Source organism: Cebus imitator, unplaced genomic scaffold (assembly GCF_001604975.1).
Source record: "Cebus imitator isolate Cc_AM_T3 unplaced genomic scaffold, Cebus_imitator-1.0 Scaffold4, whole genome shotgun sequence".
In the NCBI taxonomy this organism is placed as follows: domain Eukaryota; kingdom Metazoa; phylum Chordata; class Mammalia; order Primates; family Cebidae; genus Cebus; species Cebus imitator.
Genome location: NW_016107319.1, coordinates 8,932,688 through 8,946,997, shown reverse-complemented (window position 1 = coordinate 8,946,997; position 14,310 = coordinate 8,932,688). Strand labels below are relative to the sequence as shown.

Sequence of the window (14,310 nt, the reverse complement as noted above, 5' to 3'; positions counted from 1 at the left end):
GACTTTTCAGTTCCTGGGTGGTGGCCTGGAATTCAGTCCATAGGCACCGCCTCTCACTTTGCTGGGAGTCTTTCTTTTTTTTCTCTCTGGCGCATTAAATTCCATTTCCCTCACCCTTCAATGTGTCCATGTTCCCAATCCTTCCTGGTCTTGTGACAAGAACCCGGTTTAGCTGAACTAGGGAGCAAAGTTCTGTTTCAGTAATGCATGTCATTTGGCCTGCTAATTTATCACAGAGAGGCTAAATATCTGCTCTATTTTCTCTAGAAAATAAATTATATTTATTAGAGTAAATCCATATGCTTTTGATAATGCCTTTATGTATTTAACTGTAATATTCGTAAATGTACCACAATGTTTGTTTAGCTTATTTTACAACCTCTTAGGCCTAGAAAGTCATATCCTAATTATGAAGCCTGAATAATAACACATTAATATGGCTAAATATGACAGTGTATCTCTAATAATGGTTCCCAATAAGAAACAAGAAAGGATCAGAACTCCTATGCATTATTGTGCCTTACATGTCGCAGATGCTAAAAAATGTTTCATTCACAACAAGGCAGACACTCGCTGAGCACTCATTTGTTTGTTTTATTATTTATTTATTTTTTTGAGACAGAGTCTCCCTCTGTGCCCAGGCTGGAGTGCAGTGGCACCATCTTAGCTCATAGCAGCCTGGAACTCCTGGGCTCAAGCGATCTTCCCCTCCTATGTAGCTGGGGCTACAGGTACACATAATCACACCTGGTTAATTTTTTAAACTTTTTGTTGAGACATAGTCTCACCATGTTGCCCAGGCTGGTCTCAGACTTCTGGGTTCAAGACATCTTCCTGCCGCAGTCTCCCAAAGTACTGAGATTACTTACAGGACTTTATGTCAAGTCAGAAGAAATTACGGCAAGGGCCACTTCCAAATCTGTTAAGACCCATTCACCTGCATGTGCAGTTTTGGGATTTGCTCCTCAAGAACTCTGAGCACTCCTAGATGAATCAAGTTCAAAAATTTTCTTTTAGAGAATCTGGCCTGAATAAATAGAAGTTGAACGAACTTCTAACTTTTTATCTTTACTATGCTCCACGTAATGTCAAGTCTTCATAGCTCATCTAACAAAATCTAACACCTTATGCCAGGAGTTAATTTTTCTTTCTTAAAAATGAATTTTGGATATTTATATGACATAATGCCATAAATTCAGTGGATGCTCATAAATACCTGTTGTGGTATCTAACAAATGTTGATTATAAAATGGTAATCAGACCCTACCCTGTAAAATGTTTTACTGTTTTGATTCAGTTGCAAATATACAGAGATTTAAAAGGATTTAAAATACCACAGATTAAATTGTGACTCAGAGTTAATCCTTGAGGATTTAAGAGAAGTATGAAAAATATTTATATTTTAAAGAAATGCTTAAGAAAAATATATACAAGAGGGCAGCAGAATTCGAAAACTGTTAATGTATCCTAAAAACTGTATTTACAAGTGTATCCCATATACTTCTCATTTCTTCTACAGTACAGGCATAGTAAAATGGAATAAACCAGCTCAATTTTCAGTTCTGACCAAAAAACACTACTCACTGGAAATACTTCACTATATGAAATAGTATGAATTCTAGCTTTTCACTGTAACTACTAAAATAACTTTCTTCAGGTGGTTGTTTTTATAGATAACCTTTCCTTTAACACTTTTTCTAAACTTCATGGCTATACACTAAATGCACTGAGTGATTCATCTTAAGTGGGAAAAGAAAATCGCCTGGCCAGGCAGTCACGTCTGTCTGACTTTGTTTTATTAACATAATGGGACCATCTCATTTTTAATCTTCCACTTCAACCACCTGTGAATGACAAAAGTGTCTTACTCTCTTTTATGCTCGCAATCCTCTCAATTTTCTGAAGAGAGGCCAGAGATTTCACTATGTTTGCTAGCAAGATCATGAAAAGACCTTTAAACAGCCAGGAAAGTAACCCCAATCACTCCAACCACAGTAACATGCAAAGGACTTTCAAAGGGAAGAGGGAACCACTCTACTACTTTGGCACAGATAATGCACTATCTTCAAAGTTGTATGGTCTTTGGGATTATTTTACTCATCTTAATTTGACTATGTACTCAGCTCTGCGTATTTTAAGACAATCATTGCACTGTGTGTAAATATTCTCTAACATTACATTTCTGACCAAAGCTAAGCAACTGGTCTGAAAAAAGAAACTTCTGTTCTACTTTATAAAGACATGTGATTTAGGCTACTGGTAATGGAACAGACCATTTTGCTTTCTGCCTTGCTTTTCTGACTTACTGACCTTTCTAAGTAATGCTAGTATCAAGCTTCTAAGAACCAAATATTAGTTTAGGGTTTGCTTATGTGTGTGAAATTATTTCCCATTTCTTAAATCAGAAGGGCATGAAGAGTATAATTAATATCCATTAAAGGCTAATAAGCTGCTGGAGCAAACTCCTAATTGAAATTTACTTAGGAAGCTATTAAGTACTGCTAAGGAAAGCCTTTCAGTGAACAAGCTTCCAGTGAAGAGCAGATTATCATGTGATGAGATCCACAAATAATAAACTGGCCCACATGACCCTTAGCCTAATGTACAGTTTATCCTATTTGAAACCATAATACCCTCATGTTAGTATCCCTCACAAAAGCTGGGGTGCCAAGATAATGCCTCTAAACATTCAAAATAATTACTTAAAGAAATCCCAAATGGCAGAAGAGTTGAAGCCCTAGGAAACAATTCTACTCTTTGTTATTGGTAAGGTAGAACGTTTCAAACTTGATGTGATAGTCTTTGGTTTTGTAACCACTAAATTACTCTATCTGAGCATGCAGTAATAAAACTGTGGTGATGTCATGTTCTTTTCAGGAGACGAGATAAGATTCTTTTCTCTGAAGAGGGGCTGTATCTACTGATAGAATAATTCTTTTGGTTTCCAGTGTGAAAGTTTACCTTTACGTTCACAATTAAATGTAAACAGGTCAGGGTTACTCTACTCCTGTTGATTAGTGATTTATCTGGTGTGCTGAAGAATTTTTCTTTCTGTAAAGATAAGCATTTCAAATAGAACTGTCTAACTTAGCAAATAAAAGTCTACAAAGACCATGCATTATCATTAATACTAACATACCATTTTCTCCCTTCTAAATACACCATTTTTTAAGGAAGAACATTTTAAAAAGGCAAATCTAACAAGTGGATACAAATAAGAAATAGCAGTAGTTGCAATTTTCTGTGAGGCAACCTGCACTGCAGTTTCTTCAATTTATTTACTCAACAACTGAAGACCCTTAAACATAGCATGATCTGTTTAACCTGTTTCAAGTAGAAAAACTTCATTTGTCATGACACTCTCTTTAGTAGATTGTGAAACAGGCTTAGAGACTTTAACATAAACCTTTAGGCAATGCTGACAAATACCATAATTCTTATCCAGAGGTTTGAAGGCCTAAGAATCACTTGTGGGGAATTTTAGAAATCTTGATGACTGCGTCCCACCACAGGAGAGTCAATAAATAAAGATTTTGAGAGCGGTGGCTTGGAAATGTGCAATTTAAAAAAAAAAAAGAAAAAGAAAACAAACTAAAAATTCTCTGGTTGAATTGGTTCTCAGGAAAATGCAATTTAACACCACAAGATACCACTAACGCCCAACAGAATAGCTAAAATTAAAGACTTGACAACATCAAACGATGAGAATGTAAAGTAAACTTACACACTGCTGGTAGGAAGGCAATTGGTTCACTAACTTTGGAAAACTAAAGCTGTTAAACCTATTAAAGCTAAATATACCTATGTAGTATAACACAGCAATTATACTCATGGGTATATACCCAAAAGAACTAAGTGTTTATGTTCATCAAAAGACATATAAAGAAATGTTCACTACAGCTTTATTTATATAAAGTAAAAATTGAAAACAATGCAAATATCAATCAACATTCGAATAGATCCATAATTTGTGATATATTCACACAATGAAATGCTACAAGGAATTAAGAACTCTTGTTACATGCTACAACATGGATGAATCTCACAGACTTAATATTGGAAAAAATAATGGTTCCATTTATATGAAGTTCAAGAATAGGCCAAACTAATCCATAGTAATAAAAGCAATTTTTAAAAAAGTTAATTTGGGTGAAGGCTTTACTGGCAAGAGGCAGGAAAACCTTTCTAGAGAAGGAGAAGTGTTCCATTTATTAATCTGAGGGGCAGTTACACAGACATCTGTATCTACATGTAGATATAACTACACTGAACTGTATGCTTAAGATTTGTGCCCTTCATACTAATAAGTTATACCTCAATAAAAAAGTAAATAAAAATAAATGTTAAAAAGTACCCAATTAAGATTGCTTTCCAGGAAAGGAAGTGTATGTATATTCTTACATGTTAGTTTATACCTACTTGACTCAAGGAGAGAATATGAAACAAATAATTTTCTTTCTTTTTTTTTTTTTGTCTCGCTCTGTCGCCCAGGCTGGAGTGCAGTGGCGCGATCTTGGCTCACTGCAACCTTAGCTTCGCCAGGGCCTCGGTCTCCCAAAGTGCCCAAGACTTATTAAATTCACTGAAAGAAAACCTAGGATTTGTACCTTTTTTTTTTTTTTTTTAATTAAGCCACCATGATCTGGGCATTTTGAGAAAAGCAACTCAGAGGCAGCTTTCTAATCCTACATCTAATTAGACCAGAGGCCTTTATATGAAGTTAGTGAGCTGCTTTCCGATACTTGTTTAGCAGATCTAACAGCTTCTACCTCGTGCTGTAGAAACAAAAATAAATCTGTACATTTCCAAGAAAAACAAAGAAATTAGCTTCTATCCTCAAATCTACTAAAGAAAAGCGTTCATAGGAACCACACACAGTTTAATGATCTAGGACTTAAAAACAGATATAGCCTGCCAGCATTTTGAGTATTCAATAATAGCAGTGGTCACCTGGGGCAGCGGAAATAACATGGTAACGATATTTTGAGAGGTTCCTGGAATCAAAACACAGGTCAGATTTTTCCCTTTTCCTTTTGTTTTCAGGGGAAAATTAGTTATTCTCACAGGGATTGGGGACAATTATTTTCTCAGACTGTGATAACCAGGCATGGTCTATTTCTTCTCATATGTAGTCTGAAACTAGTATAGTAAAAAATCATCTTGTACTGTTAGCTAATTTTCAAGCCAACAGTAGGAGGACAGTCAGCTTTCTGAAACAGGAAGAGTACAGGGCTCGGGACAGATCAAGGTAAAAACAAAAACATCTATTATTTAGTGATTGGTGGTGATATCTATTTGGACACAAAAGAATATAAAGCAGGTAGTCAAGTCAGTGGAAAAACAAAGGCATTTTGTTTACCTTGTCATATTAAACTGTATAAATATGATTACAAAAGATAATAGCAGTTCTCTGCTATTTAGAACTTAAATGTGTGAAAAATTTTGAAAGTCTTTTTGCAGTTTTGCCACTATGGATCAAAAACCAAAATTACAGAATAAAATATGTTTTTGGCTGCTTGATACTACATAATGAAGAACTGTTCATGTTTTATAGATTTATTCCAAGAAATTCAACAAATACCTCAAAACAGTATATTAAGACACTTCTAAATGTGACTATTTGCGGAAATAACCAGAATGAAGTTGTGAAAAATCTCAGTCACAGAATTTAAAAAATAAATGCAGTTTCATTTAGATACAGCTCATGACCTCAATGTAGAACATATTGGCAGATTAAAGTTCTTAGATACTTGCTTTATCTGTTAATGAATACATAAAAATGACTTGTGATTAACACAGCTGTACTTGGTAACCAACTCAGAGACTACATATAAGAAATGTGAATAATCATACTATGGATTTTCTTACACCCCTCCCTTCACCATGGATCTTGTAAAGATGAAAAGTTCACAAATTCAGAGTTGCACTCAACCTAAATATACCTCTAATCTACTTTGTAAGGAACTGAGAGTTTTACCACTGAGAAGATCACTGAAGCTTTCACGTTTTGAAACTTCACCTCTCCCTATTTGGTAGAAATTTTATAATGTGAAAACAGACATTGGGAGCGACTGATTCTGACTCCTAAAATCAAGGAAAATATTTCTGCTAAGTACAAAAATAAAGTTCTCAGCACATTATCAGTTACAATTACAGAGCCACTGAAACTACCTAGGCTTTTCCTGACCCTCTTAAGATTAAATCAGACACTGCTGCTAAGTATGCTTATCCAGTTCTTTAGCAGAGCACTTATACATCAGTAATATAATTCCTGGATTATTTGTCTCTCCTACTAGGCTGACTGTAAGCTCTATAAGCACAAGAACTATATTTATAAACTTCCACAGAATTATACTTTTATATATTTACATATACATGTATATATATAAACTTGTACTCCTCAATTATTATAATGAATTATTTTGGATATTTCTCTTAATGAATCCTCTCCCATCAGACGCTCAGTCTGTGATGTTTACCTTTCGTCTCCTTGTAACCTAATACATGTTTTTTGAATGAATTTCCACAGCCTAGTAGAGTGTCAGTAAACTCAAATAATTTGGTGAACTAATCAAACGATTTTCTAAAAGCACACCAAGCTTTCCTTCCCATAGCTGAGTGGGTGTTTGTCAAGCTCCCAAATGATAAGAATCATTCTAAGGTGGCCAGATAGACACAACGCTGTGCCTTAAAACTTGCAAAGTTAATCTCAGACAATTGAGCATTATAAATTCTTATTCTGGGTTCTCAACTTTACCCATCCTTGAATGGGCTTCAAAAAAATTAGACTCACATTCCTTGACTGAAGAATGTACATCCTTTATGAGAACATCTCATTTCCTTTATAAATATATTTAGAAGCATTGTAAAAAGAGAGGTGGAAGAACATCTATGATTTAGCTTTTTGGACCAGCTCAATCTATACAGACAAGCAACAGAGACAAAAGTCTGTTCCTATGTCTCCCCCCAAAAACAAATTCTACATTGAAAAGGCAACAGGCAAAGGAACAAGATAATAAAATGACAAATTAATGGATAATCCATTACATAATAAAACTAATGTGCTGTCTAAATCCAGTAATTATCATTACTGACTAGTTGTTAACCATTAAAAACAGAGCTATCTCATTTGTAATTTTAACTTTGAAACCCTCCACTGCACTCAAATATAAATATAAATGCAAGCAGAAAAGGAAAGGGTTTTAACTGAAGTTAGAAGTAGCACCCCCATGCCCACTTACACTGTGACCATATTTAGTAATTTCACGAAAACAACTGAAGCCTTAATTCCTCCTGTGAAACAACTTCTTGAGACTTTTAATCACCAGAGCTCTGCTGAAGATTTCCATTTCATCAGCCCCCTCCCAGCTAAGCTGGATTTCTCCTTCTCTTGTAGAGTGCTGTCCCATGAGATTCTGAACTCCCTCATCAAGGGGTTTCCCCGACCCCACTGGGCAAACCCCAGCCCTGGCAGCCTCCTTTCTCCAGGGCTGCTGACTGGCCAGAGAGGAAGCGGCACACTGGCCTGAGCTCATTAGAGATGATTAGTCCCACTCCAATCCCAATCTTGATGTTGATTATTAACACAATTTTCCACCCCTCATGGAATCTACAGCACTCCTAAATGGAGATGTTCGGAAATGCACACTTCTAAATGTGAGTATAACCACAAAGATGAAAAGGTCAAAGACCTCGGTTCACCTTTATTTCTGATTCTTGGCTCTACAAAGCTACTTTGTACCGGAGTCCCCTACCTACGTGTTTAGTGTTTGTTTAAAAAGAAAAAGCAGAGAGAACTGGTCAGCCAGCAAAAAAAAACAAACAAACAAACCAAAAAAAAACCCAAGGTCAGGCGCAGTGGCTCACACCTGTAATCCCAACACTTTGGTGGGCAGATCACTTGAGGCCAGGAGTTGAGACCAGCCTGGCCAACATGGTGAAACTCCATCTCTACTAAAAATATAAAAAATTAGCCCAGCATGGTGGTACACACCTGTAATCCCAGCTACTGGGGAGGGTGAGCCACGAGAATTGCTTGAACCTGGGAGGCAGAGGTTGCAGTCAGCCGAGATCGCACCACTCTACTCCAGCCTAGGTGACAAACTGATGCCCCATCTCCAAAAAAAAAAAAAAAAAAATTAAAAAGTACCTGAAGTAGAATTCTACTTGTAAAATTCTTCTTGAACCCTCTAGTCATTCAGCTCTTTCCAGGACAGGCACCCCAAATCTCAGTTCCTCATTCAAGATCTGTAAGCAACTATCCCTGGGCCTTTTTCATTCAGAGCCCTCTTGCCCCTGTCAAGTAAAATTTGATTCCTTCTCTGTATCCTTTCTTTCCCAAGTCCCTAAGCCTGGAGGGTTCTGCATCCCTCCTTTCATTTATGTAGAAATACTATTTCTGTCAAAAGCCTACATTTTGCAATTTATTTTCCTTTCAAAATCTTTCCTTCACTACCTCTTACCCAAACATTGAGTCCTCCTTCCTTCCTCCATGCTCCTTGCAGGACCTGTGCTAAGTAATTCATTTGTTTGGTACTTTTTCATTGTGTTTTGTGACGGATTTTCACTTGGATTCATAGGTAATGATAATCACCTTGGCTATTTCCTAACTTCATAACCCATTTATGCCTGAGGTTATAATTTTTTGAATTTCTGCAATCAGACTTTGGTGATGACCTTGAGCAGTAGGATATAAATAACTCCCACATGCTCAGTGTTCCAATAATGGAACACTAGGTATCAATGGGATAACCTAATCTAGTTTTTTGAGACAGTCTTGCTCTGTTGCCCAGGCTGGAGTGCAATGGTGCAATCTCGGCTCACTGTGGCCTCTGTCTCCTGGGTTCAAGTGATTCTCCTGCCTCAGCCTTCTGAATAGCTGGAACTACAGGCGTGTGCCACAATGCCTGGTTAATTTTGTATTTTTAGTAGAGGTGGGGTTTACTGTGTTGCCCAGGCTGGTCTTGAACTCTTGATCTCAAGTGATCCACCAGTCTCCCAAAGTGCTGGGATTACATGCGTGAGCCACTGTGCCTGGCCACAATCTAATGTAGTTTTAAAATATATTTTTAAGTATTACCTAAAGAATTGGGTTGAGCTACATAAAAGTGTTATTTTTAATAGGTAAAAAAAATAGTCAAGTATCAATATTGTTACATGGTTAAATTGAGTATTTTTATTGGAACTCAATAAATGTTCTTAAATGTCTTCTTGTTACCTTCTACTTCAGGATAATTATGTAGAAACTGCCTCACAATGTCTAAGTCTGTCTCTCTAAAACTTGTAAAACATTTCTGTCCAAACTAATTAAGGGATTCAGTGCTTTTTCCAAATGTCAAGTTCCTATTATAAAAATAAAACATTATATTGTGTAACTAAGATAACAAAGAATTGTATGACACTTCTAGAAATGTAGCAGAAAAGAACAATTCAGGTTGAATGATAATATCTTTAACTTACCCTCTTCTGTAGGATTAAACCCACAGATGTCACAAATACAACGAACCCACTTATTCATCTCCTCCTCGCTGTCTGCTACCAAGTAGAAAATCCGGTCAATAGTGTTGATATCAAAAATGTAGCTATTTTCAAACTCTTTTTTGTTAAATGTCAATCCAGCATCTACTTGTTGACATAAATTTAAATCAATAATACGAATTGGCTTCTTCGCATGATCATTTTTGTAATATTCCAAAACATCTGGATCTCCAGTTAAACGGCCACTGCGTAACACGAACCATCTCCGCTTCCATGCCTAGAAACAAAACAAAAATATCCATTCAGCATTGAGATGTTTTCAAGAAGATGCACATTTATCAAACGAATTTTACAAATGCATTGTCTAGAGAAAGTCACAGTGTGTTTGTGTGTGTGTGTGTGTGTGTGTGTGTGTAACCACAGAATAATCTGCCACTCTGAAAAGCAAAGTTTACTGATACCTCAATTAACTTAATAATGTATATATATTCCATATCTTCTCTTAAATCTCCTACTATATAATATCAAGTCAATAAATCAAGGAATATTTAGTTTTTACTAAATATAGAAAAGTTATGGTTTCAACGAACAGTGTTGGGAAAACTAGAAATCCATATGCAAAAGAATGAAGCTGGACATTATTCTAAGTGAAATGGCCAGTCATAAAAAGACAAATATCATATGATTCCGCTTATATGAGGTAGTTCGAGTAGTCAAATTCACATAGACAGAAAGCAGAATGGTGGTGGTCAGGGCCTGGGGGTGGGGTGGGGAATGGAGAGTTATTATAGCATTTAATGGGCCTAGAGTTTGAGTTGAAGAAGATAAAGTTCTGGAGATGATGGTGGCCACAATTGCAATGGCACTGTGAATGTACTAATACTTAATGCTAGTGAACTATGAGCTAAAAAGTTAAAATAAATTTTATGTTACATATATTTTGCCACAATTTTTTAAAAAGCAACAGATTTTCATGGGTTAATATCATGACATAAAGAATACACATAAAGCTGCTTCTTCATAAGACTTGCAGATTTTAAAAAGATTTCTCTCTCTTTTTTTTTTTTTTTAAGGTGTAGTGGCAAGGATTAGGGAGGGGAAAAAGGGTTTCAAAGCTTTTTCTGGCTTCTTGCCTGGGAAGCAGTTGATTGTGTCTCTCTTTTAGCCACACAGACTGCTGTTCAAATACTACACGAATAAGACCTGTATTCTTGAATATGGGATTTAACTCTTAATATTTCTCCTCCTCTTCCCAACAAATATATGTGGGCAATCTGGACTACACTTACCACATACCCCCTCCACAAATTCTGGTAAATTCTGAGTTTAATACTACACCTAGAGAAGCCTAAAAATTCTTTTACTATCTCCCTCCCTAAATCTATATTCACCAAATGATAATAAAAGCAGAACCAAATGACAAACAGCCTTCCTTGTCAGCCTTAAACACCAACATCTGTGCCTGGAAGTAAACTTACACCTTACTCCTCTTCGAAGTTCTTCCTCAGGGAGGCAGCTAGATAGTTAAGAGGCCTATTTTAGCAAGTCTCAGTCATTTATTAAGAGACATTCTCTGCTTCAGATTGGACATTCTAGGTAAGGCTGCCTCAAGAGGACACTCAGGCTGGGTGCAGTGGCTCATGCCTGTAATCCCAGAACACTGAGAGGCTGAAGTGGGCAAATCACTTGAGGTCAGGAGTTCAAGACCAGCCTGGCAAACATGATAAAACCCCATCTCTACCAAAAAATACAAAAAAATTAGCTGGGCGTGGTGGTAGGTGCCTGTAATCCCAGCTACTCAGGAGGCTGAAGCAGGAGAATTGCTTGAACCCGGGAGTCAGAGGTTGTAATGAGCTGAGATCACACCACTGTACTCCAGCCTGGATAGAACAAGACTCCTCAAAAAAAGAGAAAAGAAAAGAAAAGAAAAAAAAAGAAGCACGGAGCGGGGACATCTTGGGAAGTGGAAGGACTCAGAAACAAGACATCTTATGAACCCCAATGGAATAAAACATTCCCTTTGCTACTTGTGGGAAGAAAAACAAGTATGTAATTCATTATTCCTACCTTCAAAGAATTGACTAATTGTGACAAAAATATTTAACATACATGAAAATACCTGAGACTACGGCAACCCAGACAAAATGTCTGCAGAACTATTGCTAAACGAACGGGCATTCCTCTATAGAAAAATTTAGGCAATCTTTTAACAAGAGGATTACTAGAGAAATTTCAAAGGCCTACAAACATTATATAGGTCTTTAATATCATCAGGTCTTTAATTTTAAATTAAGCTCTCATTCTTCGAGTAGCCCAAAGGAAAACAGTAAATAATTCATGTCCAAGGAGAAGGCAGGGTAGAGTCCTACAGATGTTTTAGATAATACTGAGAAGTCATAAAGTGTTAGATTCACATAATTTTAACACGGTTTTCTGGACTATAAAAATCCATTTAATATGCAACTACTCACTGCAAAATAAATATCATCTCTTAGTAAAATTATGCCTCTATGGATACTTCCCTATCAAGCAGTAAGCCTTAAAAAGTAATGCAGAAGTAAAGCAAAAGAATACAGAATATTATGTTATTTATGTAGGGCCCTCAAGAAATCATATCTTTTAGTTAGTGATTTCTCGAGATAGTGAAGCTTCATCCTTAAATACAGAAATGACTTTTTTTTTTTTAATTGTACTTTATGTTCTGGGGTACATGTGCAGATCATGCAGGACTGTTGCATAGGTATATACGTGGCAAGCTGGTTTGCGGCCTTCTTCCCCCCATCACCTATATCTGGTATTTCTCCCCTCGTTGTCTCTCCCTGCCCTCCCAACCCTCCCACTGTCCCTCCTCTACCCCCCGCAACTGACCGAAGTGTGTGATGCTCCCCTCCCTGTGTCCACATGTTCTAACTGTTCAACACAGGCCTATTAGTGATAACATGCGGTGTTTGGTTTTCTGTTCTTGTGTCAGTTTGCTGAGAGTGATGGTTTCCAGATTCATCCATGTCCCTATGAAGGACACGAACTCATAGTTTTTTATGGCTGCATAATGACTTTTTAAAACCTTATTGTCTTGCATGCAAATCTTTCTAAAATGCCTTACTACATACTTCACCAAACATAATCCATTGCCCAATGATTCAGACTAAGTATTATAAGCATCCCTTTCTATACTGTACTTCAGGACGCTCTCAGAGGCTGTTGTACTATATGGAGTGTCATTTGTCCCTATAATATTAATAAATAGTGCTGTATTGCTGTGCTTGTGTAGTTCATCTTTTAAGTAGTTTCCTGCCTTTTTTCTCTCAATTTTTATCAACTGTCACTTTTCCCCTCTAATAATAGGGTTTATAGAAGGCTAAACTCTTACCTGCCTCAGACTCTTGCACATGTTTTTCCCTAAATACGTTATATTCTTTCCCTCACTTTTTGCCTAGCCAACTCCAACCTTTAGGGCTTCTCTTCCCTGAATACCCTCAACACAACCAACTCCAAGGTAAAGTAAAATAATAGCACAGTTTTAGAGACCCTATTTCTTACCTACGTAGTGATTTCTGTAATTTTGCAATTCCATTTTTCTTTGTATTTATTTGTGTAGCATCTAACTCCCCAAACAGACTGAAAAGTTCAAGAAGATAGTGATCACATCTGCGTTATTTGCCATAGCACAGGGCCTGGTACATAGGATATTTGTACAATAATACAATTTCCCTGAGAGAACAGACTTGTAAAATTTTTGAGATTAGCTTTGATACATGGGCCACAATGAAAAGAGTGCTTTCCCAAAGCATCTTCCACTTGAGAAAAAGAGCTCCAATACTGAATATATACATAATAAAATAAACATAACTAAGATAACTTTAACAAAACACATGCACGAAACATCTAGGGAAAATAGAAAAATGAGAAAAGCAAGCAGCATGTCCTTTTGCTACAGCTTATGTGTCATTCTTTGTTTTCCAGCTAACTGTGGCTCCCCCCCAGCCATTCCTTGGCTTCCCTGTTGAAATCACATTGTTAAAATTCAAAAAGCCCTTAGGAACTAAAATAAATAATCAAGAAATGAGTAGCAATGAATTGAGGTGCACTAGATATATTGGGCTCGCGATTACAGAGGCTGAGTAGACATTATACAAGACATGAACCCTTACAGCAGGAAATTACAGCATTAAAACACAGAATTTAGCCAAGCAGCACCTGCCATTTATTTATTTATTTTTAACATAGTCCAAATGTGAATGTTTGTCTCAGTCACAAAATGAGTCACCCTCATTGAATCTGGCACAGATTAAACTGGAAAACAAAAGCAATTACATAAACTACACACTTTAATAAGGCAGATACAAAGGTTCTCTGGATTATGGTACAAAGCACAATTTAGCCACAGAATAAAGCTTGATGCTCGACAAGAGAACTGACATCAGCACCCTTGCTAATCACAGCACAAAAGTGTCTCTATGTTTTGTCAGAGCACAAAACAGGCCCACATAAATCAGTCTTTGTTATCTGAAAATATCTGAGATTCTTAAAGTTTGTCCTATTTTTATCCTTGCTGCCTTGGTAGCTCCAGAGAAAGCCGTACACTGCCTTGCCAATCCTGCAAAGCAGTAGCAGACAAAAAGGACAGGCTTTCTAGAAACCTTCAAAACCAAATACTCAAAGTAATTTTAAACAAAACTCACAAAAAAATCATTGTAATGATTAGACTTCCATTATAAGTAAGTAATGAAGAAACGGAAAGTTGCAAGATGTCTCCATAGTTGAGAAGGACTATGTAAAAACTTATTTTGTAGTCATTTTTTTTGTGCAATAGTCGCTCCAATTTTGAGTTGA

The 14,310-nt window shown here is 36.6% G+C and overlaps 1 protein-coding gene across 10 annotated transcripts in view; it reads right to left on the bottom strand.

The window, feature by feature from the left end:
- GAB1 (GRB2 associated binding protein 1) overlaps positions 1 to 14,310 on the bottom strand; it is a 132,372-nt gene that overhangs the window by 42,701 nt on the left and 75,361 nt on the right. For all 10 annotated transcript variants that reach the window (XM_017534464.2, XM_017534476.2, XM_017534456.2 and 7 more), the window contains exon 2: positions 9,460 to 9,754. In XM_017534464.2, coding sequence (XP_017389953.1) covers positions 9,460 to 9,754 — 295 coding nt within the window. The remainder of the gene's footprint in view (positions 1 to 9,459; positions 9,755 to 14,310) is intronic.